Genomic DNA, 27,785 nt, shown 5'->3' on the forward strand with positions numbered 1-27,785 from the left:
TTTAACTTGAAATTCTTCGGCAAAAATAAATACACATAACCAATGAGGCAAATTTAGTTCAATCATGGTAATTACCTCAGGTTGTTTTCAGCAAGGAGTCTTTCAAGCTGTTTATTATATTTCCTTACTCTCTTCCACTCATCGCGGTTGGGTCTGGAGATAAGATTATGATAAAGCATTGAACAATTAGTCTCCCTACAGATCACATCCATTGTTAAGAGGCTGCCCTTGTAACAACCGACCACTCCGTTTTCTGCCAGAAACAGAATTTCTTCAAATTTTCTGTGTGAGAGAATTAGTCCACATGATAAACAAGAATAGCCATAATTTGGCTTTTAATGCCATTTTTCAATATTTCTGGTGATGATTTTGGAGGACGGTCCAAAACCGTTAAAATCATTCTTTTTCGAGTAAATTTAGGCATTGCGCTAAAGGCGCTGAAAAATTACACTTTTACTCAAGTACAATACAATACAAATTTTCGCGAGGAACATTCTTTGGCCCCTAGAGATCTTACTAATAACTTTTCGATTTTAAAGAAATGTACAACCAAGTTTGACTTTCTTATTTTTGAAATGTTTTTTATTCATGAACTGAGACCAAGTCTCAATGTACAATCTGACTCTATTCGTGCGAAAGTTTTTAAATAATCTTTCTCTCTCTTTTTTTTATTAATTAGTTTTACATGTTTGTTATTGTTCTAAGCACTACTTTGTAAATTCTTTTACATACTTTTACATATTTTTACTTCATTAATAATTTTCACACATTCTTACCTCTTTGTAGCTATATATATCTATGCAAATTTTACTTCTTACATCTTGCTTGATAATGACCGAAGAGCGGTTGAAATGTCGCAAACTTTTACCGTTTATTTTTATTGTCAAATGTTTTAAAAAACCCTTACTGACAATAAAACCTGCAGATCATTTTATTTCATGTTTCATCTTTTGATTAACGTTAAAATATTGGAAATCGAGCCTAAGAAACATTAATTATGATTTTTTGAAAATGCCCCACAAAGAGCCTTCAAAAAATTTAAGTGGACATGCGGCTGGTTGAAGGAGCGTTTCTCAAAAGTATAACATGATCTGGAGCCCTGACCAATATCCATGTTTAGTACTAAGGCTAGTGTGCTGGGAACAGGAAGAAAAACTTTGGGCACTAACCTTTTTGAACCACAGGAGCTCAATCAACATAGCTAAAATTCAGCCACAAAAGGGTGCATGACACAATTTTGCACCACTTACTGTTCCGAAGTTTCCCACATCAATTTTTAAGTTTCCCGTATAAAGTAATCTTACCTTGAAGCAGATATTCTCAAAACGTGCTCTTTGCTTGGGATAAGGCATGAATAGCCTTAAATTTATCAGAGTCCTCCAAAACTGGCAATTAAAAAGCTAAAATGAGTGACTGTGGAGTAAGTTACTGTTATCTTCTGCCTGGCCTATAAGCTGTTTCGGGTGAAATTGGGCTAAATAAGGTTTGGCCTATATGTAAAAGGACTCTCATATTTAAAAATTGGAACCATTAATCATATAACTTACTGCCTAGCTAGAAAGGGAAATAATTTATCGGACATTTATCGCTTGTGTACTTCAGCTGTAGCGATATCTAAAGAAAATGTAGATTTCAGTCGTCTACATTGTACAACGCTAGAATGTCTGAATTGTTTTTAGCTTGTCACGGACATTCTTACTGCATTGTTAAGTCATGTTAAGTTGTAATTGAAGTGACTGCTAGAAAAGTCCTTCTGAATTGTATGCTTTCTATCTTTGGTTTCATTTTGTTTGAAAAAGCATTTATCAAAATTTGGTGCAAGTTTACAAAGTGATGTGTCAATAGAGTTCATATTTCCAGCGAGCAAAAAACAAACAAAAGAAACTGAAGAAAGAAAAGGAATTGTTCTCTGGAATTCAATGTTTATTCTGTTACCCTGAGTTTCCGATGGTGTGGAAGAAGGCAAATAAAGTTGAAAAGGCTACTAATTTAATTCAGCTACACAACATTTTGCGATTCTGCTCAATATAATTAAAATTATTTCATGCTGTTAGTCACAGGTCCCGTAGCAATACATGGCTTGAAAAGCCATTTTCGTTCACTTAGTTCATTAAAAAGAAAAAAAAATGTTACGCCATAATTACCACGCCCAATACATTCTGAACTATACAGTTTGTAAACTTGTTTTCCTAACGGCGACATTCACATCCCTACGAATGTGGATAGGTTCACTACCAAATTTTTTTTTAAACAAAGGGAACTTCAAAATATCTAAGTATCTACTTCAGCATAACTTTACTAAAATTGTCTGTCTGAAACTGTTTTCGTCTCGTGAGAGGTTACACAGGCAGTAGGAATCATAGCAGACTGGATGTCTAGGACTGAGTTGGGCAGTACCCCATATGCCTTTCTTGTTCTTCCTCTTCTGCGTACACATTCTCTATCTGCACCTCTTAGTTCCCCTGCCGTCTACATGTGGCTGCCAATCTTGAGAAACCTTGCACTTGACTCTTTGTTAGCCAGTCTTTTCTTTCAAACATACGCAAACCATCTGGGCTTCTCATGGTGCTCACCAAGATGACCATCAAGGTGACTCTCAAGCTCAGTGAATTTCTTATACACCATCTGACATCCAGGCTCAGAGCAAAAGAAGAGACAGCTGCTTTGTTCGTGATCACTTGACATAGCTTTATGGATTCGAGCCTCCTTGACTGAGAGAAAGTCTACATCTACAAAAGATCTGTTGGACCTTGAGGCTTTATGATGATCTCTTGGTAGGGAAAATAAAGTAAATGATACTTACTGAAACCATCTACTTTATTTACCTCGAGTGTCTTTTGAGTCTCATTTACTGAGCAAACGTAGGCAACTGTGCCTTGAACAGGACATTCGGAGAATGCTGCACACATCCTTTGCAGAGAGAACGTCGTTTCGCTCACTGCAATATCGTTGCATCGTTGATTTCATCTGTCAACTTGGCGACAGGATACTTTCAAAGTATCCTGTCGCATGCATCTTTTCTGTACTGTGGCTCAGAAAAGTCATACTGTGTGACAGTAAGACCAACTTGTTTCCCAATATCTCTTACGGCCACAGTGATGTGCGCATATGATTTCAGCTCAACGTTGCCACTGCTAGCATTCTGTTATGACCATGGATATGTGCCAGCTAAGGCCTCGTTCTCCAAACCAATCGAACTGCTTCTCACGGTATTTCATTTGACGAACTTTCATGGCCCAGTCTATTATTAGAATAGCTGACGTGTCATCAACTGTGATCCTGTTTACCCTCTCAGGCCTGCTTTATCGAACATCTTACTTTCCACAGCAAGATGTCTGACTTTGTGAGGTCTGCAGATCTTCTTGTTGCTCTGAACTTCCTGATCCGTGTTTGTAAAGTATCCAGAATCTGCATCACGATCACATGATTATATACCACGCCCACCAGCCTCGTCCTAAATGGAAAAATAGTGAGCCTTGACCGACCAGCCAGTAGTTGTATTGCTAAGCAACTTTGTAGAAAAACTAGTGAGACAATCTCAGATAGTGCAGACTACAATTGATAGCTCAGGCATGGTAGTCCCATAAGTACTCACCCCTGCTCGGTTAACTTCTGGTTTGTATCTACCTTGGTAGTCTGCCAGGGCTTTTCCCCTTAGCAGTGAGTACATTTCAGGGTTGTATTTTCATTCAAGGTCCGAAAATTATGTACAATTACTGTTTGTCATGACAGCCTTTAAATTTTACTCTGGTGTTTTACGATGATTTTCGTTCATTTTAAATTCAATAATACGTTGAACAAATGTGACAATTTAGCTCTTCACGCCGACTTTGTAACTTGATACTTTTGTTTCCCTCACAAAGGTATGTAACATGAAACTCTTGTTTTCTCCAAAACACAGGGAAGATGAGCTTGTTTTGGGGGATAAATGAAAGAAAGTTAAATATCTGACGAAGAAATGGAAGAGAAACAATTTTGTTTTTTCTCAAAACACAAATTTTTTTATCATAGGTGAACAAGAACTAATTTACCTAACAGAGTCGTGGATTACCACTTTCTTTTTCTGTTGCCACCTTTGTTAACAATAAAACAATTCAAAATTAACACACAACAATTTTGATTGATACCACTGGGAAGCGTTTCAATGAGAAGTATTGAAGGTAAACAACGCTACTTGGCCGATATTATCCTGCATCGATGAATGAGTCTCCTCAAAGACTGATTAAATTAATTTGCGCTTTCATTAGGTGCCAGGGAGTCTGCAGCAATATTTGAGCACTTTCCTTGTTTCTTTTGTCACAAATTTACAATTTGCAGCCACTAACTCAGGAACTTTTTGGTCTCTCTTACAGACGCAGTTAAGGCAAGAAATAAATGAGCCGCTAATGAGAAACTTCACATTTCCGTTCTTTATTTAAACCCTGACAAACATACTATTGTAGTTTGAAAACAGCAGATGATATTTGTTGAACCGACCTGTGGATAATTCTAAAAGATACGTTTAACTTTTACACTAAAAAGGGACAAGTGGCGCTACCTAATACCTGACATTACACAACATACAAAACTGCGTGGAAACATAGTATATAACACTTACGATGCTAGAACGCATGTCTCTTACATGTTGGGTTCTACCATAAGGAAAACTACTCAACAATTGTGTGTTATCCCATATGCAATGTATCCTCCACCTAAGACACGAACGCTAACTAATCTGCGCATGGTTTAGAGCAAATTGGTTTTGTTCTTAAGAGAATAGTACCACAAGGAGAGCAAGGGGTTACTTGAAACAAATATATAGCTTTGAGATGTTTACCCCTAACTGATGTAGATAGAACACGTTTTACGTAGGGTACACGTGTACCTTTCCCAGCTCACCCCCACCATTTCCTTGTCTCTAGACTAATTAATTATTTGAAATAAATTAATTAAACAAACATTAAAATTTACACCTTAGCACCTTAGTTACTTAGTGGCAGGCAGCCCCCAAAACCACCCCAATAGTGCATTCTGCACTAAATAATGACCAATTTTTGTTAAAGTTGTTGTTGTTGTTGCTGCTGCCGCCACTGCTGCTGTTGTTGTTGTTTTAAATTTGGTGTAATATTCAGAACAAACTATCTTTCATTGCAGCAGGGTGCCCGGTAGTCTCTAAATGTTGCACTCCTATAGCGCCCATAGCGCACTTGTGAAATGACTCATGTGAAAATGAAGTCTGTATCAGCTTTCGGGCCTTCAAACATAAACAGTGACAACAATATGCAGTGGTTACAAAATAAAATATTCAAAGATAAAACTTACGCGAACCAACGGTTGTAGCTTCTCCAGAAGATGATTTTAACTTCCCTGACTAACTTGAAATGAATTACATGTGTTCCAGTCACCGCCATTTTCTTGCCATGATGTTTTGGATACTGGCTGGTCTTAAGGGGTTACCAGTACTTTCCCAGGGTAAAATGATGAGCTGGACAAACCGTCGCATTCTTAACCTGTTATTCTGAGAGCTCTACAAAATCTGCTTTTGATAGGATTAGATCCTTTTCACAAACATTTTCCCTTGATAGGTGGTGATTTTGAAGATGCGAGCTGATATCACCATTGCAGCTGTTTAGGGCTACACAATCTGCAAATCTACAACTACTTCCGCACGTATCACCTGTAACTTCTGAGAGGGAACACAAGCCTGCCATTGCAAACATCAAAAACAACGCAAAGTGCAAAAAATAAATTCTTTATCTCTAGCCAAAACTGAGTAAAATACTCTCAACGTCAGCTGTCTACAATTTGCGTAAGTTAAATTGAGCACAAAGGGCCATGCAAAAATAGCAATTCGAAAAAAAATTGAATAAAAAAAGGCAAACCTTGAAAGCCATTTCTAAAATCAAATATCAACAGTAAAATAAGTTGTTTCTCAAGCACCCAGGATTTGGCATCGCTTTTTAATGCGCAATGCAAAATAAACAAAACATGGATAAGGAGAGCTGCCAAAATAACTTTGACATTCCAGCATATCTACATCCTCTTATCTGTACAGCTGAGGCATCTTCGCAGTAAATTAATATTTATTTTTTCTTGGCACTTAATCATATAACAAACGCTTTTACTTGTTAAATATGTTGAATATGGTATTTTTTCACTATTGATTAGTTAAACAAAGAACTGTATGCATAATAAATGTATGGGGTTACACGGAAATCTTGCCAACTTAAGGTTATTCATTGCCTTATACCGAGCAAAGAGCACGTTTTGAGAATATCTGCTTCAAGGTAATATTACTTTTTGCAGGAAACTTAAAATTTTATGTGGGAAACTTAGGAACAATAAGAGGTGCAAAATTGTGTCACTTGCACGCTTTCGCAGCTGAATATTAGCTATGCTGATCGAACTCCTGTAGTTCAAAAAGGTTAGTGCCTAAAGTTTTTTTCCTGTTCCCGGTACAGCGGAACCTTGATTACCTCGTACCTCGATTATCCGGACTTTTTCTCTAGTGCCAATTTTGTCGTGAATATTTATTAGCCATGATCAAGATCTGTAGCAATATTCTTTTTACAACTGCAGCATTGAAACGTGCAGTCAAAAGTGAGTTTGTTTTGTTTTTAAAGAGCAAAAGCAGTGCTCGCACGCGCCGTAACTGATGAAGAACACTCAAATGAGTTCTGATTGGCTCAGAGTTGAGTGGTTCAAGATGTACAGTACACCATATTGTTTTCCAAACGATTTGTAAAAGTGTTGTTTCACGATTAAATGTTGCTTTATTTAAACAGTTTTGTTCTTCACTAATATTCATATTTTCAATTATCCAGACTATTTCGTCTAGTCCCATCGAGTCCGGATAATCGAGGTTCGACTACACACTAGCCTTGGTACTAAACATGGATATTGGTCAGGGCACCAGATCACGTTATACTTTTGAGAAACACTCCTTTAACCAGCAGCATGTCCGCTTAAATTTTTTGAAGGCTCTTTGTGGGGCATTTTCAAAAAATCACAATTAGTTTCTAAAGCCTGATTTCCAATATTTTAAGGTTAATCAAGGGTTTAAACATGAAATAAAACCATCTATAAGTTTTATTGTATTTGAGTTAAAGCGTAATTTTTCAGCGCCTTCAGTGCAACATCTAGATGTGACTCGGAAAAGAATGATTTTAACGGTTTTGGACTGTCCTTGAGACTCGTCGCCAGAAATATTGAAAAATAGCATTAAAAGCCAAATTATTGCTATTATTGTTTATCATGTGGACTAATTGTCTTGCACAGAAAATTTGAAGAAATTCTCTTTTCGGCTGAAAATTGAGTGCTCATTTCTTACTCGGACAGCCTTTTAAAACAGTGCTTCTAGTAGGTTGTGGAAAAGTCAAATTTCGTGGGATTTTCAGTGACAAATCAAAAAACTATTGGTAAAAAACGCCGATTTTGCGGGAGTTTTCTGACAAATTTCCAGGAAAGCGATATGGTACCAGCAAAACTCGATAATGAAAAACAAAATCTTTGTGAAGGTCCGATTACCGCAGAAGAATGCCTCGCTGTGCTTAAAAGTTTTCAGCAAAATAAAACTCTGGGCACGGATGGTTTTATCCACTGAGTTTTATCTTCGTTTTTGGAACGTTATTTCTTGCCCTTTGATCAACTGCCTCAATCACAGTGCCTTAGTCGGTGAACTCTCCATCTCTCAGAGACAGGGAATCATCTCCTTGATCCCAAAAAAGAATAAAGATCCTTTACTGCTTAAAAACTGGCACCCTATCACTCTTTTAAATGTAGATTATAAATTAGCAACCAAATGTATCGCAAGGTGTTTACAGAAGGTTCTTCCTCACTTGATAGAGCGAGATCAGACAGGACACATCAAAGGTAGATATATCACCATAAACATCTGCGCAATTTCAGATATAATTGAACAACATGAAAATAAAGAGGGTATGATACTTTTCTTAGACTTTGAAAAGGCCTTTGACTCCCTAGAGTGGGATTACCTTTTCAAGGTGCTTGACATCATGAACTTTGGCCCGAGTTTCCTCAACTGGATTCACACTTTCTACAAGAACATCTCCAGTTGTTATCAACAATGGCTATTCCTCAAAATTTTTGTTTACAAAGAGGAGTGAGACAGGGATGCCCTCTTTCAGGACTACTCTTGGTTCTTGCGTTAGAACCACTCGCTCATCAGATTAGAATCTCCGAATCAATCAAAGGTCTTGAAAATGGGAACAAGATCACCAAACTCAGCTTATATGCTGACGATACCACCGCTTTTATCTGCGACGATTTATCTGCGGCATCCTTATTTGATCTCCTTGATCAATTTGGCGACCTCTCTGGCTTGAAAATAAATAAGTCAAAAACTAAGGGTTTATGGTTAGGTGCGTGGAAGTGTAGACTAGGCAAAGAAGAGCTTTTCGGTATTTCGTGGCCAAAGGTAGTATGTCACTGCACTCGAAATTGCATTTCCTTACAATGTGTGCGTTGGGAATAAAATAAATTTCGATAAGTGCCTCACCAAACTTAAAAAAGTGCTAAACATTTGGTCAAGCAGACATTCAACGATCATAGGAAGAATTGCCATCTTCAAAAATTTAGCTATCGCCAAACTTGTCTATAGCTGTTTTGTATTAAATACTCCTGTCAAATTTGTAAAAGTTAACAGAAATACCTTCTCTTTCATTTGGAACTTTAAACCAGATAAAGTCAGATGAAAAACAATAGTTGGACCAATCTGCAAAGGTGGTCTTATTATGATGAATTTTGTTGATGTGGTCAACTGGCTAAATATCGCCTGGGTATATTGTTATTGCAAAGCGACTGACAGCCACTGGTGCGCCCTTCTTGACTCCATGTTATGCCCAGTCGGAGGAGCTTTCTTATTTCAGTGTAATTACAAACTAAAATCGCTGGACCTCACAAAGTTACAGGCTTTTTACAAAAATGTTTTAGCAGTTTGCCAAGAACTTAATTCCAAAGATCCTATTGATGCAACAGAAATCCAACATGAGATTTTATGGAACAACCGCTTTATTAGGATAAATGAAAAGTCTATTTATTATAAAACGTGGGTTAATAAAGGCATTTTTAAAGTATGTAATCTACTTGACCCCCATATTTAGCTCACAGAAATGAACAAAGCGTAAATTACAAACTGTGCAAATATGAAATCAAGGCAAGTTTCTTTCTTTCTGTACCGGCCTGTTGAAAATGCTCAATTTTGCATAAATTCCATCGGTCATCTTGGTTGATCAAGTGGTATTTTGAACTTTCCTAGATTTCACCAAAAGGGTCTTTTTGAGGCATGGTGCAGAAGGCGACAAACGTATCAAACCACCAGAGATTTCTTTAATCTTTATTGTAGTTGATTAGCAGATTCTGAAGAGTGGATCTCTGTGGCTTGGAAGAACTAATATGATGAAGCTTGAATACAATTGAATGTTCGCAATAATGACGCTGATCACAACTGAACTCGAAACCTAAAATTCTAGTCCTAAATCGAACTATTCATGAGCTGTCAAATAAAGGAAAACGAACTATTCATGAGCTGTCATATACAGGTAACCGCAATCGCTAAACTAATTAAGACCACACAGAAACAAAAAAATAATCACACATTTCGATAATCACGCATTGTTCAAAGTCACACATTCTTCGTAAATCATGGGCTGTTCGTGTTCATGTTCATAGATCACGCAACGAGTGTAGAGCTGTTCATAACAAGGCAATAAAAGAAAATTTGAATCTTCGCTCCTGTCATCAAGTTCTCCATATTTAGTGGCAGTGGCTCTTAAGAACATTCACGTTCACATTTAATTCTGACAATTTAATTGATAGAATAAAAAGACAAGTACACAATGCATGATCTGTTAAACTAGCCTAGTAAGTAGGGTCAACACTGGTAGTCTTTGGTGATTCAGCTAAAAGTAGCTATAGATCTTGATGCAGCAGAACTTCCAGATGCAAGAGCAACTTCAGGAGTGTCTGTTGTTGACCCTTCTCCTAACTGAGGGGGACATGGGGGTTCTGAACACCGCAAAAAAATTAACAAACGCCGTACTGCTGCCAAAAAAGTGAGCAAAACACCATCACCGCAACACATATTTTTAGCACCATGATTCGTTCAACTACACTTAAAATAATACTTTTATACCTCAACAATTTTCCACAAAATAAACACATCATGCTTTTCATTGCGCATATGTCGATACTACCAATGCCTGTAAATCAGTTTCTTGCTCTTGCCGAAGAAACCTTGTGCGAAGCTAGGAAGCAGACAAAGAAAAAAGAGAGGCTCAAGAGATGACCTTTACCCCAGAGCCCTCTCTTCTTTTACTTCGCTCACTTTTCTTGGTGTATAAATCCACTGACTGAAGCCCTATCTTGACTGAAAGTATTGCTTTAAGGACCTAGCTGTGTTTGCGTTTGATATCGATAATTGTTTGAAAAAATAGAAGGTCAAGAAAATCGCAGGAGTTTGGAGCTGGTATAGACCGGTATCAGAATGACCTATAGACAAGCCAAATAGCAAAAGGGAAAAAATAGCAAACGTAGGTAATTTACAAAGCTTCCTTAGCTTATAGACAGCCTTCTTTCTTCCCTGCTGACGCGACATCTGAACATATTTTATGGCCGGTAATTTTTGCCACCTTTTCCTTTTTAAATACATTTTTTCGTAGAAAAAAGCTGTACAGTCAATAATACATTATATTTGGCCTTGGCTTTTCCAGAATTTCCAGGATTGTTTCTCTCCACCCTCCTCCACGTGTCTACCGAACACTGACCTCCGGTGGCAGAGGGTGAGTTACTTGTCAAGAATTACGTATAAATGAAAACAGCTTCAGATTGGCAGCCTAAACATATTAAAGATTGACTAGAAAGTGATGGTCTGTATTTTGTTACAAACTATTAAACTCAATGGTACGTGTTTCTCATAAATTAGCATGCATTAAAGAAGTTTACATGCTAAATTTAGGTTTGAGAAAGGTAAATCAAAAAACCCCAGCACCACAAAACAATTTCATTTCACCAAACACCGCAGCGTGAAAAACACAAACATCACACCGTAGGGTTTGAGATCACCGCAACACCGCAAGTTGAGATTTTATTCACCGCATAACCACATTAAAAAAACATCAAAACCGCAACACCGCAAATCCTCATGTCCCCCTCCTAACCATGTGAATTAATTAAGCCTGATAAAATAAAAGATTAGTTTCATTATACCCTGGATGGACTGCAATTTATGGACCCATTTGTGGACACAGAAACCAGAGAACAAAGTGACGGATAAATGAAATGTAATTTTGCTTTTTGCTGACCAAAGCGACAAATAAATATTAAAGCGATCTGGCTTAGCTGACCAATGTGACAAACAAATGAAACATTTTTTTAAGATTAGCTGACTAAAAAAAACTCAGGACATACCTGTCTCTTTATGCTGTTGCTTTTGTGGGGGTTGAAAAACCTCCAACAGAGTTGTATGCCTCTTTGCAGCAGACATCTGATGTGTAATTTATTTAAATTTTGACAAAACTCAAACTTCCGGGAAGAAAGTTGAATTTCGGAAGAAGAAATGGAAGAGGAATGATTTGCTTCATTTAACACGCAAATTTTCTTTAAAATACACACTGATATCGATTAATACAACTGAGAAGCGTTTCAATGAGAGGTATTGAAAGTAAACAGCGCTACTTGATTGAGATTATATCTTACATCGGTGAACGAGTCCTGTCAGAGACTGATAAAAATTTATGCTTTCAGTAGATACCATGGAGTCTGCAGCAATATTTGAGCAGTTTCCTGAGTTTTTGTACAATTTGACAAGTTTTAGTGCCAGTTACTCTGGAGAGTTTCGGCTGCAGGTATGAACATTTTGCTCTCCTTGATAGAGACAATTAAAGAATGAAATAAACGCACTAGTGTAGTTTCAAAACAGCAGATGATATTTCTTGAACCAAGTTAGGCGTAATCCCAAAAGAAACGCAGTCACAGTAGCATTCTTGTATCGTGCTAACGATGCTAGAATGCATGCGTATGACTTACTAGGGTTCTACCACATGGAAAAGGGCTCAATGTTAGTGTGTGATCTAGTATGAAATGTATTTCCCATCTGATATGTAGTTGACACTAACGCTTATTAATCTGCACATGCGTTTAGAGCAAATATTGGTTTAGTTCTAAAGAGAAAAGTACCACAAGGAGAGCAAGGGGCTTTGTGAAACATAAATAGCTTTTTGAAGAGCTCAAGGAAGTAACATAGGTACATACACCACCCATTTTATGTAGTGCTCACAAGTACCTACCCCATCCTACCCCCCTTGCTGCAAGCCTAATTATTAATTGAAATTAATTATACAAACATGAAAGTTTACACCTTATGGCTATAGTGCCATAGTGCCATAGTGCTTTAGTGACATCAACCCCCAAACCATCCTAATAGTGCACTCTGCACCAAAAATGGCACTACAGTTAGCTTAAATTCACTAACTTGGCATGGTTTGCTCTCCCTTAGAGACATCTGTATCCCATAGTACCATCCAAAAATAAGGATCATACTGTGTAACCATCCAAAAATAAGGATGGGTACACAGTATGACTGCAGCTGGGTAAGTTTACAAACAGCAAACAGAAAAAGAATTAGCTAATTATTCAAGATGTGCTGTCTATAACTCCTACAACAGGGGTTTCATTAAGGACGGCACCACGCAAATTGACCGGTTGTGAAGGGAACTTTTCCCGGCTGCTTCACCAATAATTTCTATAGTACTGTTGCTGTCCTATGCTATTTCCCTGAGGTTAACAGTCATCTAAAAAATTAAGCTTATATCAAGTTGTACAAAACATGATTTTGCCGGTAAAAGTAGTACTTGTTATCTCCTTTGTATCTTCAAATTGGCCTGCAAATTCACCCCATGATGCATTGTGGAAACATATTTAGGCACGAAAGCCCACTTGCTATGTGTCAAAATTATGCCGCAGACAACTCAATATTTTTCTGCTCTGGCAAAGAAAAGGCCCAGAGGTAAGTGGAGTTTCATGTGAAATTAACCTTGAGTCACAATATATTGAAAGGGTTTTATTTATTTTTTGGGTCAAAGTAGTGCTGTGAAGTGAGGAGTAAAAAGATTTTTGTGGGTAATTTTGCTTAGGGCAAGTGAATTATTTACTTATTTATATAAGAAACTTCAACAAAAGAGCCTGTTTAGATTAGTATTGTCTTCTTGTTGAAAACCTTTTTCTTACAAAATGAAACATTAAATGTACTTCCGCATTTCCCCACAAGACTAAATGATCTGAAATTGACCGTGAAATTGATCTAATTACTGTGGACAGTTCACATTTCGTTGCTATAAATTTGTACTAAAAATAGCAAAATAGTTTCCAAAATATACTTGAGAATGTTCTTTTTTTTCTATTCCTGGCTCTTCGTCTATAAAGTGGGAAAGCCTGGAAAGTGACAAAATTACAGATACAGTGAAACCCTGTTAATCCGGTCACCAATGGGCCACAAAATTCTGGTCATATTATCAGGGTAGCAACATTAAAGAGGTTCTTTAAATAAAGAAATGACTGACTGAACTTTTGTTTGGGCCAGAACAAAGTGGCTGTAATAACGAGGTGGCCGTATTGAGTTAAAAGGTCACTCGCATATCATGTACACTGTTAAGTCTACGCAGAACTCTGCTCACGTGGTTTGACAATGGCACATTTTTCACCATTCACAGTATTTAGAAAAAAGCAGAGAATAAAAGAACTTTTGCGAGTTTGCTTTTGCTAGAAACCTATTGAAGTGTAATTATGGAAGACCAAATAAAATTTTTTGAGATACTGTCTTTTTATGTAATCAGTAAAAGATTGTGAAAATTGATTTATTCCTTCAGTCAATGGCATCAAAATATCATTTAGTTAATCCTGTAGCCAATTTAGTGGTGCTGATTTTGCACTCCAAATTGCAGGAAAATGCATCTGTGTGAGTCTAGGATTCCAAAAATTTCCCCCTTGCCTTTGCAAAGCTGTTTGGGCCTTATATTTTTTTCTGCCCAGTGGTCATAGCCTAATGCCCGCCTGCTGAAAAACTTATTAAAACTTCTGCAATTATAAGCTCAATTCAATGCACCCTAAGATTTACTAAGCAATTCACAACTTAAAATAAATTTCAAATTACCTGGATTCCAATTCCAACTTCAAATGCGTGTTTTCACTCTCAAGAAGCTTAATCAACTTCTTGGTGTCTTTTACCTGCTTTTCTGCAGACTGAAAATATATAATACATTTCAATGACTTTTTCTTTAATGTACGATAGAGACAGCATACCAAAATGCAAATTAATTAAATGAGAAGGTAAAAAAATAAATAATGAGTCATTTCGAAGAAAGTGTTAGATGCATCCTAAGCAAAAAACTACAGTTGCCACAAGGAGAGTATGGCTTCTTGTCCAATCACCAAAGCTACACTCCATCAGGTGGGTTTGGTAATTGGATGTGTGAGCAAATTTAATAATGCTCCTGTATCGTGGGTTTCTTGATTTCTTTTTTTGTACTTCATCTTTCTTGCCAATATCAGACTTTCTTCCCCTTGCATTCACTTTCTGAGGGCTTTTTTGCCTTCAGGTTAACCCATTTCAACTTGCACTTTGACCCTTGACAATCCAAACAACCATGGAAGTAGGTACACATTCTAAGAAATAGTAACTCCCCTTAATTTGATTAACTGACATAAATCCATGAAAGGAAAGAAAAAACATATTTTGTTTTTAATATCCATATCTTATTGACTAATGTGGCCCTGACATGGAATTGGAATAGACGGCATGCAATGCACGCAGAAGCGATGACGTGTATATGCTTTTCTAAAATTGCTCCAAGAAAATTGGAACATAAACAGACAGGCTGATGGTTAAACTTAATTAAAAGTAAAAGTAACATACAACCTGTGTGGGAAGTAGTTGTATTGTAAGTAGCTTTACATAGTTGGGTTTTGAGAGTCCAAGCTTACTTGTTCCCTTTGTTCAGTTGTTCCTCTTTGAACTGAATAATGCATTTAACCTTTTTCCCTTTTGTTTACTTTTCGAAATGACCGGAAGTGAGACTTAAAAATTTTTATGAAATAAAACAATGTAAAAGAATATTGTGATAGATGTCCCCAAGAGATATCCAGTGGTGGATCCAGACTTTCACCAATACAGTTTATTTCACATTTCACAGATAAGTTCAGATATTTCAGTGCGCATACACTGCTCTGACAGTGCCCATTCTATTGAATTCACCTTAAGACAGCAAAAAGTCTGGGCTAAACAGCGCTCACCAATACGTAAATTTATTGTTGACCCTTGACCTATCACGTGTGCAACTTGCTTGTAGATCTAAAGTTGTATGTATACATGATGTGTTCGTATCATCAGTTTGCCGGTGATCGCAAATTTATCCAATATTGCATAAAGCACAATCCACAATGAAAATCTTCTTTTAAACGCTGAAATTAAAGACACTCCGCAGATCCTACAAACTGCAAAACACAGCCGCAAAAGATAAGTTCCTAGTTCCCCGAAACCAAAGATGGTGAATAAACTCTTTCTGCTGATCCTAGAAGCTGCAAAGAAATGAATAAACTTGCATCTCTCCGGATCAAGTGAAACGTGTTGTTTAAAGTACATCAGCATACGCAAACTTGAAAACAACAAACAGCATTTTCACCGTTTCTCTCTGAAATCAACACCTTGTCTTAAAATAACAGACATTTGGAAACACTAATTACCTCACTGGAAATTAATTGGTTGTTTTAACCTTATACCTGTATTTAATGAACCTTCCTATTGATTTACCACTGACAAAACCATTATCGATTGTTTAATCACAACCACTCTTCTGGTGAGAGAAAATTTAAAATACCACATTTGTAAAATGTTACAAAAAACTAAAAGCTGCAAAAAAATTGTAACTTGAATTCATTATCACTACTGTAAACCTTCTGTTTTATTACAAAAATAACCTGTTTTCCATTGTGAATGGATTTCAGCTGAAAATTCTGTGGTTAAATCACGTCTTCTAGACTTTTCTGGTTGTTTTTCAAAAACACACACATGTATAGTGAGGGTTCTGGCGCAGTGCTCACGCACACAGTGCAAGCGTAACGCAACTCCTCATCTGAAGATTCAGAGTTGCGTTACGCTTGCACTGTGTGCGTTCGGCTGCGACCTGAACCCTCACTATACATGTGTGTCTGTAACGCAACAGCAGTTGTCGAAAGTGCGCCAGCCCAATACTAGGGGCGCAGTTGTTGAAACCAAATTTTTGACAACCTATTTTCGACAACGACACAGTGTTGCATGAGTGCTGCACCAGAACCGTGACGCAGCAGTACAATTTGGCGAAATAACGGGTCCAGCAAAGCTGCAACGTCCTTAATCAATATGCGCGGATGTGCCCTTCACTAGTATATACAAATTTGCGCCAGAAAATTTTTCCCATTGGAGAAGTGCATGCTCAGTGTATACGCCGACATGGCTGCCACAAGATATTCGTCCCATGTTTTGCAAATGTTCTATGGCCCAATACCGAGGGAGGAAAGAACAAACCTTCCCGAGCCGTTAAGACCTGATTTTACCGCATTATATGACAGGTTCCAATTATCCCAAAACGATTTCCAAGAATGGCTCTGTGTGTGGAGAATGGCTATATCCGAAAGGAACCCAAACAATAAAGATCTTTTGAAGTTTGCAAGAGAAAACAAAGAAAAGATAACCGATTCGGTTGGACAAGAAGCCCAAAGGTTAAATAGCATTTATAAGAGTGCATTTTTTTTTGGACAACCAATTTTTTGACAACCAAAAATTTCGAAAAAGGGATGTGGCAGACACACAGGAAGAAGAAGCAACAGACAAACTGGAAGAAGAGGCAGCAGACACAGCAGCAGGCATTTTTTCGGTTGTCGAAAGTGCGCACAATTGCACAATAGACACAAAAACAGACCAAACATGGTTTTGCAAGAAAAACTTCTGGATTTCGACAACCAAACAATAGTTCTCCAACCTTCCAATCTTGTAGCTCTATTTTTTCCAAGAGCCAAAGACGCAGCAGAAGCAGTCGAAGGCGACGATGCAGCAGCAGACAAGAGCCCACCAAATACAGCGACAAAACAAGCCTTCGAAAGCAGAGACACAGAAGCTGACAAAGATGCAGCAAAACAAACCTTTGGAAGCGAAGACGCAGCGACAAAACAAACCTTCGGAAGCGCAGACGCGGCAAACATTGCGACAAAACAAACCTTCCAAAGCATGGGCCTCCGGTGCGAAAAATACGTCACAGAGCACCTTCTTCTCAAAAACGCATACCAAAGCAACCTGTTGTCCGACATCTCCAAGGTAGACTATCTGGAAGAGAACCTCGGTAACACGAATTTGCGCCTTCTGGAGGGTCTGACGGCCTTTGTAGACGACATATTTGTCTTTGGCTACGTTTCTCAAGAGGAGTGCGTCTTCCAGAGAGGAAAACTGTGCTGCACAAGTCAGGAGAAGAGGGCGGAAAAACTAGTGGTGGCGAGCATCGCAAACGCTTTGAAAGAGCCCTGGGGAAAGGGGGCTACATGCAGACATCCCTTGTGCACACAGTCGCGGTCGGAGAAGCTGCAACCAGCACAATCCATGCAACAATTGCGAAAATTGGGAAGGACACTCTGCAGGGCGAAAGGAAAATGGAAAGAAATCCACCCGAAAAAAGCGATTGCCGGGTATTTCGTGGCGAAATGCGATGTTTCGGAAATCCCTCTGGAGGATATCCACAGCAGTCTGCATGTTTTCGAAAAATGTCTGGAGGGCTATGGCTACAGAATCTACAGCATCGACTACACGCAGGATTTTTCAGGAGTTCTGGATCGCGAAGCGCTTGTGGCCCACCTTGGTTTTTGAAAGGCAGGGGATTTCTGCACAGCAATCGCCGAAGAACAGCCGACGATTCTAGAAAACACAAAAACCATCGGGAAGCACGTCTCCACCTGGATAGCGGCACCCAAGGAAGGGCACACAGCACGCACAAAAATATACAACAAAGTCGTGTCGAATTTCGAGGCAGGAGAAATCCGCGAACATGTTGGCGGCCATCTGGCAGACTACGCCGACTGCCCGAACCCGCACCTCCGCCAAACCTTCCTAGACCCGGATGTGCAAGCTCGAGGGTGCACACACATCAAAGTCTCTCTGTACGCGCCCCCACAAAACGAACTTTCGAGCAAGAAAGCCACAGACTATGTCGGGAAAGTCTTGGAGCAAGTTTCCCCCGAAGACGAGGAGGACGGCCTCTTTGTGGTCCAACCCCCCAGTAAACAGTGGCAAAACCTTGCCAAAAACCTGGATCGGTGTCTGGTTCTCGCAGACAGACCGCAAGGAAATATCTTTGTTTGCTGGTACGCCCACACAGAGACAGGAGGAATTTCGGGGATCCACGTATGCCCAAAACCCGCGAAAGTGCGAGACGAAGAAAAGTGGCAAAAAGCTGTCTTGTGGGCGGCGGGGGACTTTGGCTTCTGGAATTGCCCAATTTTTCGGGTAGACATCCTGTCCACAGACGAAGAAGGGGTGGAGCTAGGCCCACTCCGTTGCTACACGAAAGATGAAAACGCTCGCACAATACTCGCCGCAAGCAAAAAACCAATACAGCTCCACCCAAACGAGGGCGACCCGTCGAAGCTTCTATCGCCAACAGACAAAGTTGTGTGGAAATGGCGGGACAAAAAATGCCACGCAATCGGCAACGATTCTTCCAAATACGAGCTCCAAGAAATACAAGAAATCGCAGAACAGAGCAAAATATCCGCACTTTCAACAACAAACAGAGAAAAAGTTCTTGCAGAGATTTGGCATGCCTGCACAGCTGAGGAGTGGAGACGAGAGATTTGGCAGAGAAGAAAAACAGCGAAAAAAAGAGGAGGAAGCGGCAAAGGCTCGAGTAGCAGAAATTGCCAACCTGCGAAAGTACACCGAGGCGAAGAAATAAATTCAAGCAAAAAGCTGGGAGATTCGTGTAACAGTGGTTGGTACTCTGTCTGGTGCGACAAAAAAAGTTGTGGAATTGCCAGCAGGCAGAAAATGGGATGTCCTAGGTTTTCGAGGCAAAGAAGACAAAGTCCGTGTTGTATTGCGGCATGGGAAAGAAGCGGCAGTTGCTGTTTGGGTGACAAAAGGTTTGCAAAAATCCCTCTAGAATGTTGACAGGTTCCGTTCAGACGAGAAAGACAGCACTGGTCGGCAGCTTTTCTGGCTAGTGTCTTTCACAGGTGTCGAAAAATTTGGAGGGTTGGTGCTGTGAATCGAACCTTTGAAAACTTTCAAAAACTGGGAAGGAAAAACCATCGTGTGGAACCCCATACAAGTGGTATCCGTGCCAGACAGCGAAAGACTTGCATTCTTGCAGGCTCTAGGATCAAAATGCAAGAAGTACGAAGCCCTTCGTGTGGAATTGGCCCAAAACTGTCTGGAGAAAATCTCCACGCCAGGAAACAAAATGACGAAAAAAACAACAGACTTGCCGGAAGGGGAGTACATATGCAAACGTTTCGCTACCACAACCTTTTGAAACGCCTCGCGGACCATTGTGTTTTTGCTCCCGCTCGGAGAAGATGTGGAACCAGCAACAGGCGAAGAAACACCAACACACGGAGTCTTTCTGGAAAAAGAGATAGCAGCGATGGGCAGCATCGAAGTGCCAGAAAAAAGAAAAACCCCATTGCGTTGCTGGCTTGGCGAGAAGACAACACCGAGCAAGAGAAAGTGCTGCAGAGTTCTGCTAGCGTAGCCGTGGGGCAAGCTCCACACCCCAAACTTCTACACAGGGACAATAGTTCCGCCTTCAAAGCAGAAAGCAAAGTCTCCCTCGAAAGCAACAACAAAGAGTTTGCCAAGATCCCAGTCCAACCATTTTTTCGCTGTCTCCGAGTCGATATGGCCTACAATGTGCACCGATTTGTTTTCCAACGAAGAGACAAACTTGCAAAGAGCAGGCCAATCTTTCCAGCAAACCTGTTCTTCTAGCTGCTGGTATTTTTTATCGCATGCATGGAATTGGTCGAAGCGGAAACGTGGAAGCTGTCCTTCTTTTCGAAGAAGTTCCATGGTGCATATTTTGGAGCCTTGCACCTTTTCAGTTTAGAAATCATCCACTTTGTATGCGGGTTTTTTATTGTTTATTTTTTTTGCAGCTAGCAGGAAAACAAAGCCAAAACCAAAAACTGCAGCCGCTTGCCCAAGAAGATACAAAACAGACGTCGCCGCATTCCCAGCTCGAATTGCTGCATTGCAGTTGTTCTCTATACTCTCCAAGATGCTAGCTTCCTTTTCTTCCACGCCATCTTTCCTTGCCAAATGTGTGGCAATTATTTTCAGGTGTTGGGATATTGCATGCACATCTTGGCAAAGGTATCCAATAACTCAAAAAAGGGGTCTTCTTCTTCTTGGTGTTGTTCTTGGGATTTTTCTTGGTGTTCTTGTTCTGGAGCAGAGTGTTTTGGGTCCATTTGACCGGCTTCTTGCCAAATTCTATACAGCCTTGTTGTTCCAAACCCGAAGCGCTCCCGGATTGATGCGATTGCCTCATCTGTTCCCCGCGTGCCAACAATTTCTCGTTTTTCTTTGGCAGCAAGGTATTTTGCAGGAGGCATGTTTCCATATATTCTAGTTTCTCCAGAATTCAAAAGAAAAGTGGTCCCTTGTTTGCATGCCGCGGTTGTGTTGCAGCAATATTGTCTGTTGGCCACGGTTGTGTCGCAACATTGTTGTCTGTCGGCCACGGTGGTGTTGCTGCTGTGCGAAAAAAACCGTGGGATCAGTGCTAATTATTTTTTCTTTCCCACTCTTATGTGCGCTTATTAAAAACAAGTATTTCTAAGAAATTGTTAAAAAATTTCTTGAGAAAAACTACTTTGAAAAAAGAAATACTGGTTTTTAATAAGCGCGCATAAGAGTGGGCAACAAAAAATAATTCGTACTGATCCCGCGGTTTTTTTTGCACAGCAGCAATACAAGCGTGGCCGACAGACAAAAATGTTGCGACACAACCGCGGCCAAGAGACAACATTGCTGCAACACAACCGCGGCGCGCAAACAAGGCACCACTTTTCTTTTGAATTCTGCAAAAACTAGAATATATGCAAACATGCCTCCTGTAAAAAATCTTTCCGCAAGAGAAAAACGAGAAATTGTTGCGACGCAGGGAACAGATGAGAATATCGCATTGATCCGGGAGCGCTTCGGGATTCGAACAAGGCTGTATAGAATTTGGCAAGAAGCCGGTAAAATGGACCCAAAACACTCTGCTCCAGAACAAGAAGAACACCAAGAACACCAAGAAAAATCCCAAGAAGAACACCAAGAAGAAGAAGACCCCTTTTTTGAGTTGTTTGGATACCTTCGCCAAGATGTGCATGCAATATCCCAACACCTGAAAATAATTGCCACACATTTGCCAAGGAAAGATGGCGTGGAAGAAAAGGAAGCTACCATCTTGGAGAGTATAGAGAACAACTGCAACGCAGCAATTCGAGCTGGCAATGCGGCGACGTCTGTTTTGTATCTTCTTGTGCAAGCGGCTGCACTTTTTGGTTTTGGCTTTCTTTTCCTGCTAGCTGCAAAAAAAATAAACGCTAAATAACCCGCAGACAAAGCGGATGATTTGTAAACTGAAAAGGTGCAAGGCTCCAAAATATGCACCATGGAACTTGTTCGAAAAGAAGGAAACCTCCCATGTTTCCGCTTCGAACAAGTCCGTCCATGCGAGAAAAAATACCAGCAGCTAGAAGAAGAGGTTTGCTGGAAGCATTCACCTGCTCTTTGCAAGTTTGTCTCTTCGTTGGAAAACAAATCGGCGCACATTGTAGGCCATATCGACTCGGAGACAGCGAAAAAATGGTTTGACTGGGATCTTGGTGAACTCTTTGTTGTTGCTTTCGAGGGACACTTTCCTTTCTGCTTCGAAGGCAGAACTATTGTCCCCGTGTAGAAGTTTGGGGTGTGGGGCTTGCCCCACGGCTACGCTATCGCAACTCTGCGGCACTTTCTGTTGCTCGGTGTTGTCTTCTCCTCGCCAAGCCAGCAACGCAATGGGGTTTTTCTTTTTTCTAGCACTTCGATGCCGCCCATCGCCGCTATCTCCTTTTCCAGAAAGACTCCGTGTGTTGGTGTTTCTTCGTCTGTTGCTGGTTCCCATCTTCTCCGAGCGGGAGGAAGAACAGAATGGTCCGCAAGGCGTTTCGAAAGCTTGTGGTAGCGAAACGTTTGCATATGTACTCCCCTTCCGGCAAGTCTGTTGTTTTTTTCGTCGTTTTGTTTCCCGGCGCAGGGATTTTCTGCAGACAGTTTTTGGCTAATTCCACACAAAGGGCTTCCTACTCCTCGCATTTTGATCCTAGAGCCTGCAAGAATGCAAGTCTTCCGCTGTCTGGCACGGATACCACTTGTATGGGGTTCCACACGATGGTTTTTCCTTCCCAGTTTTTGAAAGTTTTCAAAGGTTCGATTCACAGCACCAACCCTCCAAATTTTTCGACACCTGTGAAAGACACTAGCCAGAAAAGCTGCCGACCAGTGCTGTCTTTCTCGTCCGAACGGAAGCTGTCCACACATTCTACAAGGACTTTTTGCAAACCTTTTGTCACCCAAACAGCAACTGCCACTTCTTTCCCATGCCGCAATACAACACGGACTTTGTCTTCTTTGCCTCGAAAACCTAGGACATCCCATTTTCTGCCTGCTGGCAATTCCACAACTTTTTTTGTCGCACCAGACAGAGTACCAACCACTGTTGCACGAATCTCCCAGCTTTTTGCTTCGATTTTTTTCTTCGCCTCGGTGTACTTTCGCAGGTTGGCAATTTCTGCTACTCGAGCCTTTGCCGCTTCCTCCTCTTTTTTTCGCTGTTTTTCTTCTCTTTGCCAAATCTCTCGTCTCCACTCCTCGGCTGTGCAGGCATGCCAAATCTCTGCAAGAACTTTTTCTCTGTTTCTTATTGAAACTGCGGATATTTTGCTCTGTTCTGCAATTTCTTGGAGCTCGTATTTGGAAGAATCGTTGCCGATTGCGTGGCATTTTTTGTCCCACCATTCCCACACAACTTCGATAGGTCGCCCCCGTTTGGGTGGAGCTGTATTGGTTTTTTGCTCGTGGCGAGTATTGTGCGAGAATTTTCGTCTTTCATGTAGCAACAGAGCGGGCCTAGCTCCACCCCTTCTTCGTCTGCGGACAGGATGTCTATCTGAAAAATTGGGTAATTCTGGAAGCCAAAGGCCCCTGTCGCCCACAAGACAGCTTTTTCCCACTTTTCGTTTTGCACTTTCGCTGGTGTGGGGCATATGTGGATCCCCGAAACTCTTCCTCTCTCTGTGTGGGTGTACCAGCTGACAAAGATATTTCCTTGCGGTCATTCCGCGAGAACCAGACACAGATCCAGGTTTTTGGCAAGGTTTTCCCACTGTTTGCTGGGGGGTTGGACCATGAAGAGGCCGTCCTCCTCGTCTTTGGTGGAAACTTGCTCCAAGACTTTCCCGATGTAGTCTGTGGCTTTCTTGCTCGAAAGTTCGTACCGTGGGGGCGCGTACAGAGAGACTTCAATGCGTGTGCACCCCCGGGCTTGCACGTCCGGGTGCAGCAAGGTTTGGCAGAGGTGTGGGTTTGGACAGTTGGCGTAGTCTGCCAGATGGCCGCCAACATGTTCGCGGATTTCTCCTGCCTCGAAATTCGACACGACTTTGTTGTATATTTTTGTGCGCGCTGTGCGCCCTTCCTCGGGTGCCGCTATCCAGGTGCATACGTGCTTCCCGACGGTTTTTGTGTTTTCTAGAATTGTCGGCTGTTCTTCAGCGATTGCTGTGCAGAAATCCCCCGCCTTTCGAAAACCAAGGTGGGCCACAAGCGCTTCACGATCCAGAACTCCTGAAAAATACTGCATGTAGTCGATGCTGTAGATTCCGTAGCCATAGCCCTCCAGACATTTTTCGAAAACATGCAGACTGCTGTGGATATCCTCCAGAGGGATTTCCGAAACATCGCATTTCGCCACGAAATACCCGGCAATCGCTTTTTGCAGGTGGATTTCTTTCCATTTTCCTTTCGCCATGCAGAGTGTGTCCTTCTCGATTTTTGCAATTGTTGCGCGGATTGTGCTGGTTGCAGCTTCTCCGACCGCGACCGTGTGCACGAGGGACGTCTGCATGTAGCCCCTTTTCCCCAGGGCTCTTTCCAAAGCATTTGCGATGCTCGCCACCGCTAGTTTTGCTGCCCCCTTCTCCCACTTGTGCAGCACAGTTTTCCTCTCTGGAAGACGCACTCCTCTCGAGAAACGTAGCCAAAGACAAATATGTCGTCTACGAAGGCCTTCAGACCCTCCAGCGGGTGCAAATTCATGCTACCGAGGTTCCCTTCCAGATAGTCTACCTTGGAAATGTTGGACCACAGGTTGCTTTGATACGCGTCTTCCAGAAGAAGGTGCTCTGCGACGTATTTTTTGCACCGGAGGCCCATGCTTTGGAAGGTTTGTTTTGTCGCAATGTTTGCCGCGTCTGCGCTTCTGAAGGTTTTTTTTGTTGTGTCTTCATCTGCTGCTATGTCTGCGCTTCCGAAGGTTTGTTTTGTCGCTGCGTCTTCGTCTGCTGCTGCATCTTTGCTTCCGAAGGTTTGTTTTGCTGCGTCTTCGCTTCCGAAGGTTTGTTTTGCTGCATCTTCTCTGCTTCTGTGTCTTCGCTTTCGAAGGCTTGGTTTGTCGCTGTATTTGGTGGGCTCTTGTCTGCTGCTGCATCGTCGCCTTCGACTGCTTCTGCTGCGTCTTTGGCTCTTGGGAAAAATAGAGCTACAAGATTGGAAGGTTGGAGAACTATTGTTTGGTTGTCGAAATCCAGAAGTTTTTCTTGCAAAACCATGTTTGGTCTGTTTTTGTGTCTATTGTGCAATTGTGCGCACTTTCGACAACCGAAAAAATGCCTGCTGCTGTGTCTGCTGCCTCTTCTTCTTCCAGTTTGTCTGTTGCTTCTTCTTCTTCTTCCTGTGTGTCTGCCACATCCCTTTTTCGAAATTTTTGGTTGTCAAAAAATTGGTTGTCCAAAAAAAATGCGCTCTTATAGACGCTATTTAACCTTTGGGCTTCTTGTCCAACCAAATCGGTTATCTTTTCTTTGTTTTCTCTTGCGAACTTCAAAAGATCTTTATTGTTTGGGTTCCTTTCGGATATAGCCATTCTCCACACACGGAGCCATTCTTGGAAATCGTTTTGGGATAATTGGAACCTGTCATATAATGCGGTAAAATCAGGTCTTAACGGCTCGGGAAGTTTTGCTCTTTCCTCCCTTGGTATTGGGCCGTAGAACATTTGCAGAACATCGGAAGAATATCTTGCGGCAGCCATGTCGGCGTATACACTGAGCATGCACTTCTCCAATAGGAAAAATTTTCTCGCGCAATTTTGTATATACTAGTGAAGGGCACATCCGCGCATATTGATTACGGACGTTGCAGCTTCGCTGGACCCGTTATTTCGCCAAATTGTACTGCTGCGTCACGGTTCTGGCGCAGCACTCACGCAACACTGTGTCCTTGTCAAAAATAGGTTGTCGAAAATTTGGTTTCGACAACTGCGCCCCTAGTATTGGGCTGGCGCACTTTCGACAACTGCTGTTGCGTTACACACACACATGTATAGTGAGGGTTGAGGTCGCAGCCGAACGCACACAGTGCAAGCGTAACGCAACTCTGAATCTTCAGATGAGGAGTTGCGTTATGCTTGCACTGTGTGAGTGAGCGCTGCCCCAGAACCCTCACTATACATGTGTGTCAAACCAAACCAAATTTGTGTTCTTATCATGCGTGACAGTTATAAGCTGTTTTCATTACAGCGAAAGGATTAGTTCTTCAGCAAATTACTGTTTTTAAAGTTGAAAGATACATTACATATCCTCCAGGTAAAATATAAACAATAGCATAAACCAGAATTTCCCTCTCACATGACTTGAGTATTGTTTGGCTTTCATGTAAATGTTGTGTAACCCAACAGCAGCTCTGTTTTCCATTAGAGACCATAATGTAAGCTACATTAACCAATTCTGATCAAAGCAAAACCTTCAGCTAGCTCACCTTTTCGTTACACTATTCCCCATTGCTTCCTGCTATCTCAACTGGTTTCAAATATAAATGTTGTGTAACCCAACTACCGCTCTGTTTCTACTTAAGACACCATAATCCAAGCTACATTAACCAATTCTGATCAAGAAAAAAACTTCAGCTAGCTCACGTTTTTGTTATGTACACTATTCTCCATTGCTTTCTGCTATCTCAACTGCTTTCACAACGAACTTCTTCAATGCTTTTCTTCAATTCTAGTTCAATTTCACAAATATTTCAGCCCACAAATATGTTTAGTTCAGCCCTAAGCAAAGCTCGCCAATACATAAATTTATGTCCCCGGTTAATGTCCCCAAAAATGAGGAAGATGCAATGAAATGCTGTAATGCAGGAACTTGTTCTGTACATCTGGCGCTGCCGTGTCCTGTCCTGAACTGGAGAATGTAGCAGGACCGAAGGAATGGTAAACCGAAATAATTGAGGACTGTTGAACTTGTCTGCGGCTTTAAGTTCTGTTTCGCAAAACGATCTACGATACGAGCGTCTGGTACATACTATTGCCAGATTCTTTGGCAGGTGTCTGTCATTACGCACAATGTGGTTGGCTGCGGCATTTACCGAGATAAGTTATACCATCTTGTGAGGTAGTATAACCTAGCGTGAATTTCCAGTCATATTGGCGAGATAATCGCTTGTTTTTTCTGGTTAAAACAGCGTGCATTTTAAACTCGCTAAACTCAAGACGAACTGTTTTCACTGCATTTCCGGACTTTTCCAACTTTATCTAGCCAAAACTGTCCTAGTGAAAACACAACCATAATGAAGGTATGAATGTTTGCCAAAGTTGTGGTACAGTGAATGACTACCAAACAGCCAAAGATTTTATTGATTTTTATGAAAACAAATACAAGATTGTGAAGAAATCAATATATGATAGAAAGTATCATTTGGAAAATATAACAGCTGAAAATAAATTCACTGTATCATATCATGAGAAAACCAAAATACATCAGATTTTCGTAGAAATTGATAAAATACTCCCACAAATTAATGGTAATCGTAAAAGAATGATTAACATTAACTTTATCATGGAAAAAATCTTTGAAATAATGAATAAACCTTGTGACAACATACAAATCACAAAGTCAAAAAATACGCTCAAATTTTATGAGCAATATTGGACAAATATACAATTATTAATAGGTGATAAAATAAAATCTCTTATTGAATGAACATCTTGTTGTATTTGTCTTGAAATTTGTCGTATAATGGACACATATCAATGATTATGTCATCGAGAACTTTGACATAGTCAAGAAATTATTTATCATTGAACTCCACTCCTCTCAAAAATGACCGTAAATCTGTCAATATCTTTTTGTATGTTGCGTACGCAAATTTACACATCTCTATTTTTGTTTTGAGATTTTTAGCTTCTGAAAATGTTTTCAAAATAAGACCAGCACCTGATATTGTCCTAAGAACAATAGGATTCAATGTTACACCACCCGCAATTGTCCCTGTTACTACCAATGAAACAGATACAATATTACATGCAAGTTCTACCTTTTTGAAATATTTGTAAGTCATTTTAAAAAGCTGGTATTTTTTATGATAGTATTTGTACAAAGCTTTCAATTCGGATAAATCAGATTCTGTTAAATTTGGATTAATATGATTGAAATTGAATATAGCCTTCGGTGTTGTCATATAC

At 40.5% G+C, this 27,785-nt stretch overlaps 1 protein-coding gene across 7 annotated transcripts in view; it reads right to left on the bottom strand.

The window, feature by feature from the left end:
• LOC110048315 (centrosomal protein of 70 kDa-like) overlaps window positions 1-27,785 on the bottom strand; it is a 204,090-nt gene that overhangs the window by 55,614 nt on the left and 120,691 nt on the right. For all 7 annotated transcript variants that reach the window (XR_016206041.1, XM_089284928.1, XM_089284927.1 and 4 more), the window contains 2 exons: window positions 14,147-14,235; window positions 76-153 (listed from right to left, as the gene is read on the bottom strand). Coding sequence is in view for 6 of the 7 variants with exons in the window: in XM_089284928.1 (XP_089141054.1) it covers window positions 76-153; window positions 14,147-14,235 (167 nt within the window). In the remaining variant the exon portion in view is untranslated. The remainder of the gene's footprint in view (window positions 1-75; window positions 154-14,146; window positions 14,236-27,785) is intronic.

The sequence above is a fragment of the Orbicella faveolata genome, unplaced genomic scaffold, assembly GCF_042242905.1.
Source record: "Orbicella faveolata isolate gen_17 unplaced genomic scaffold, um_ofav_v1 contig_13, whole genome shotgun sequence".
Taxonomy (NCBI): domain Eukaryota; kingdom Metazoa; phylum Cnidaria; class Anthozoa; order Scleractinia; family Merulinidae; genus Orbicella; species Orbicella faveolata.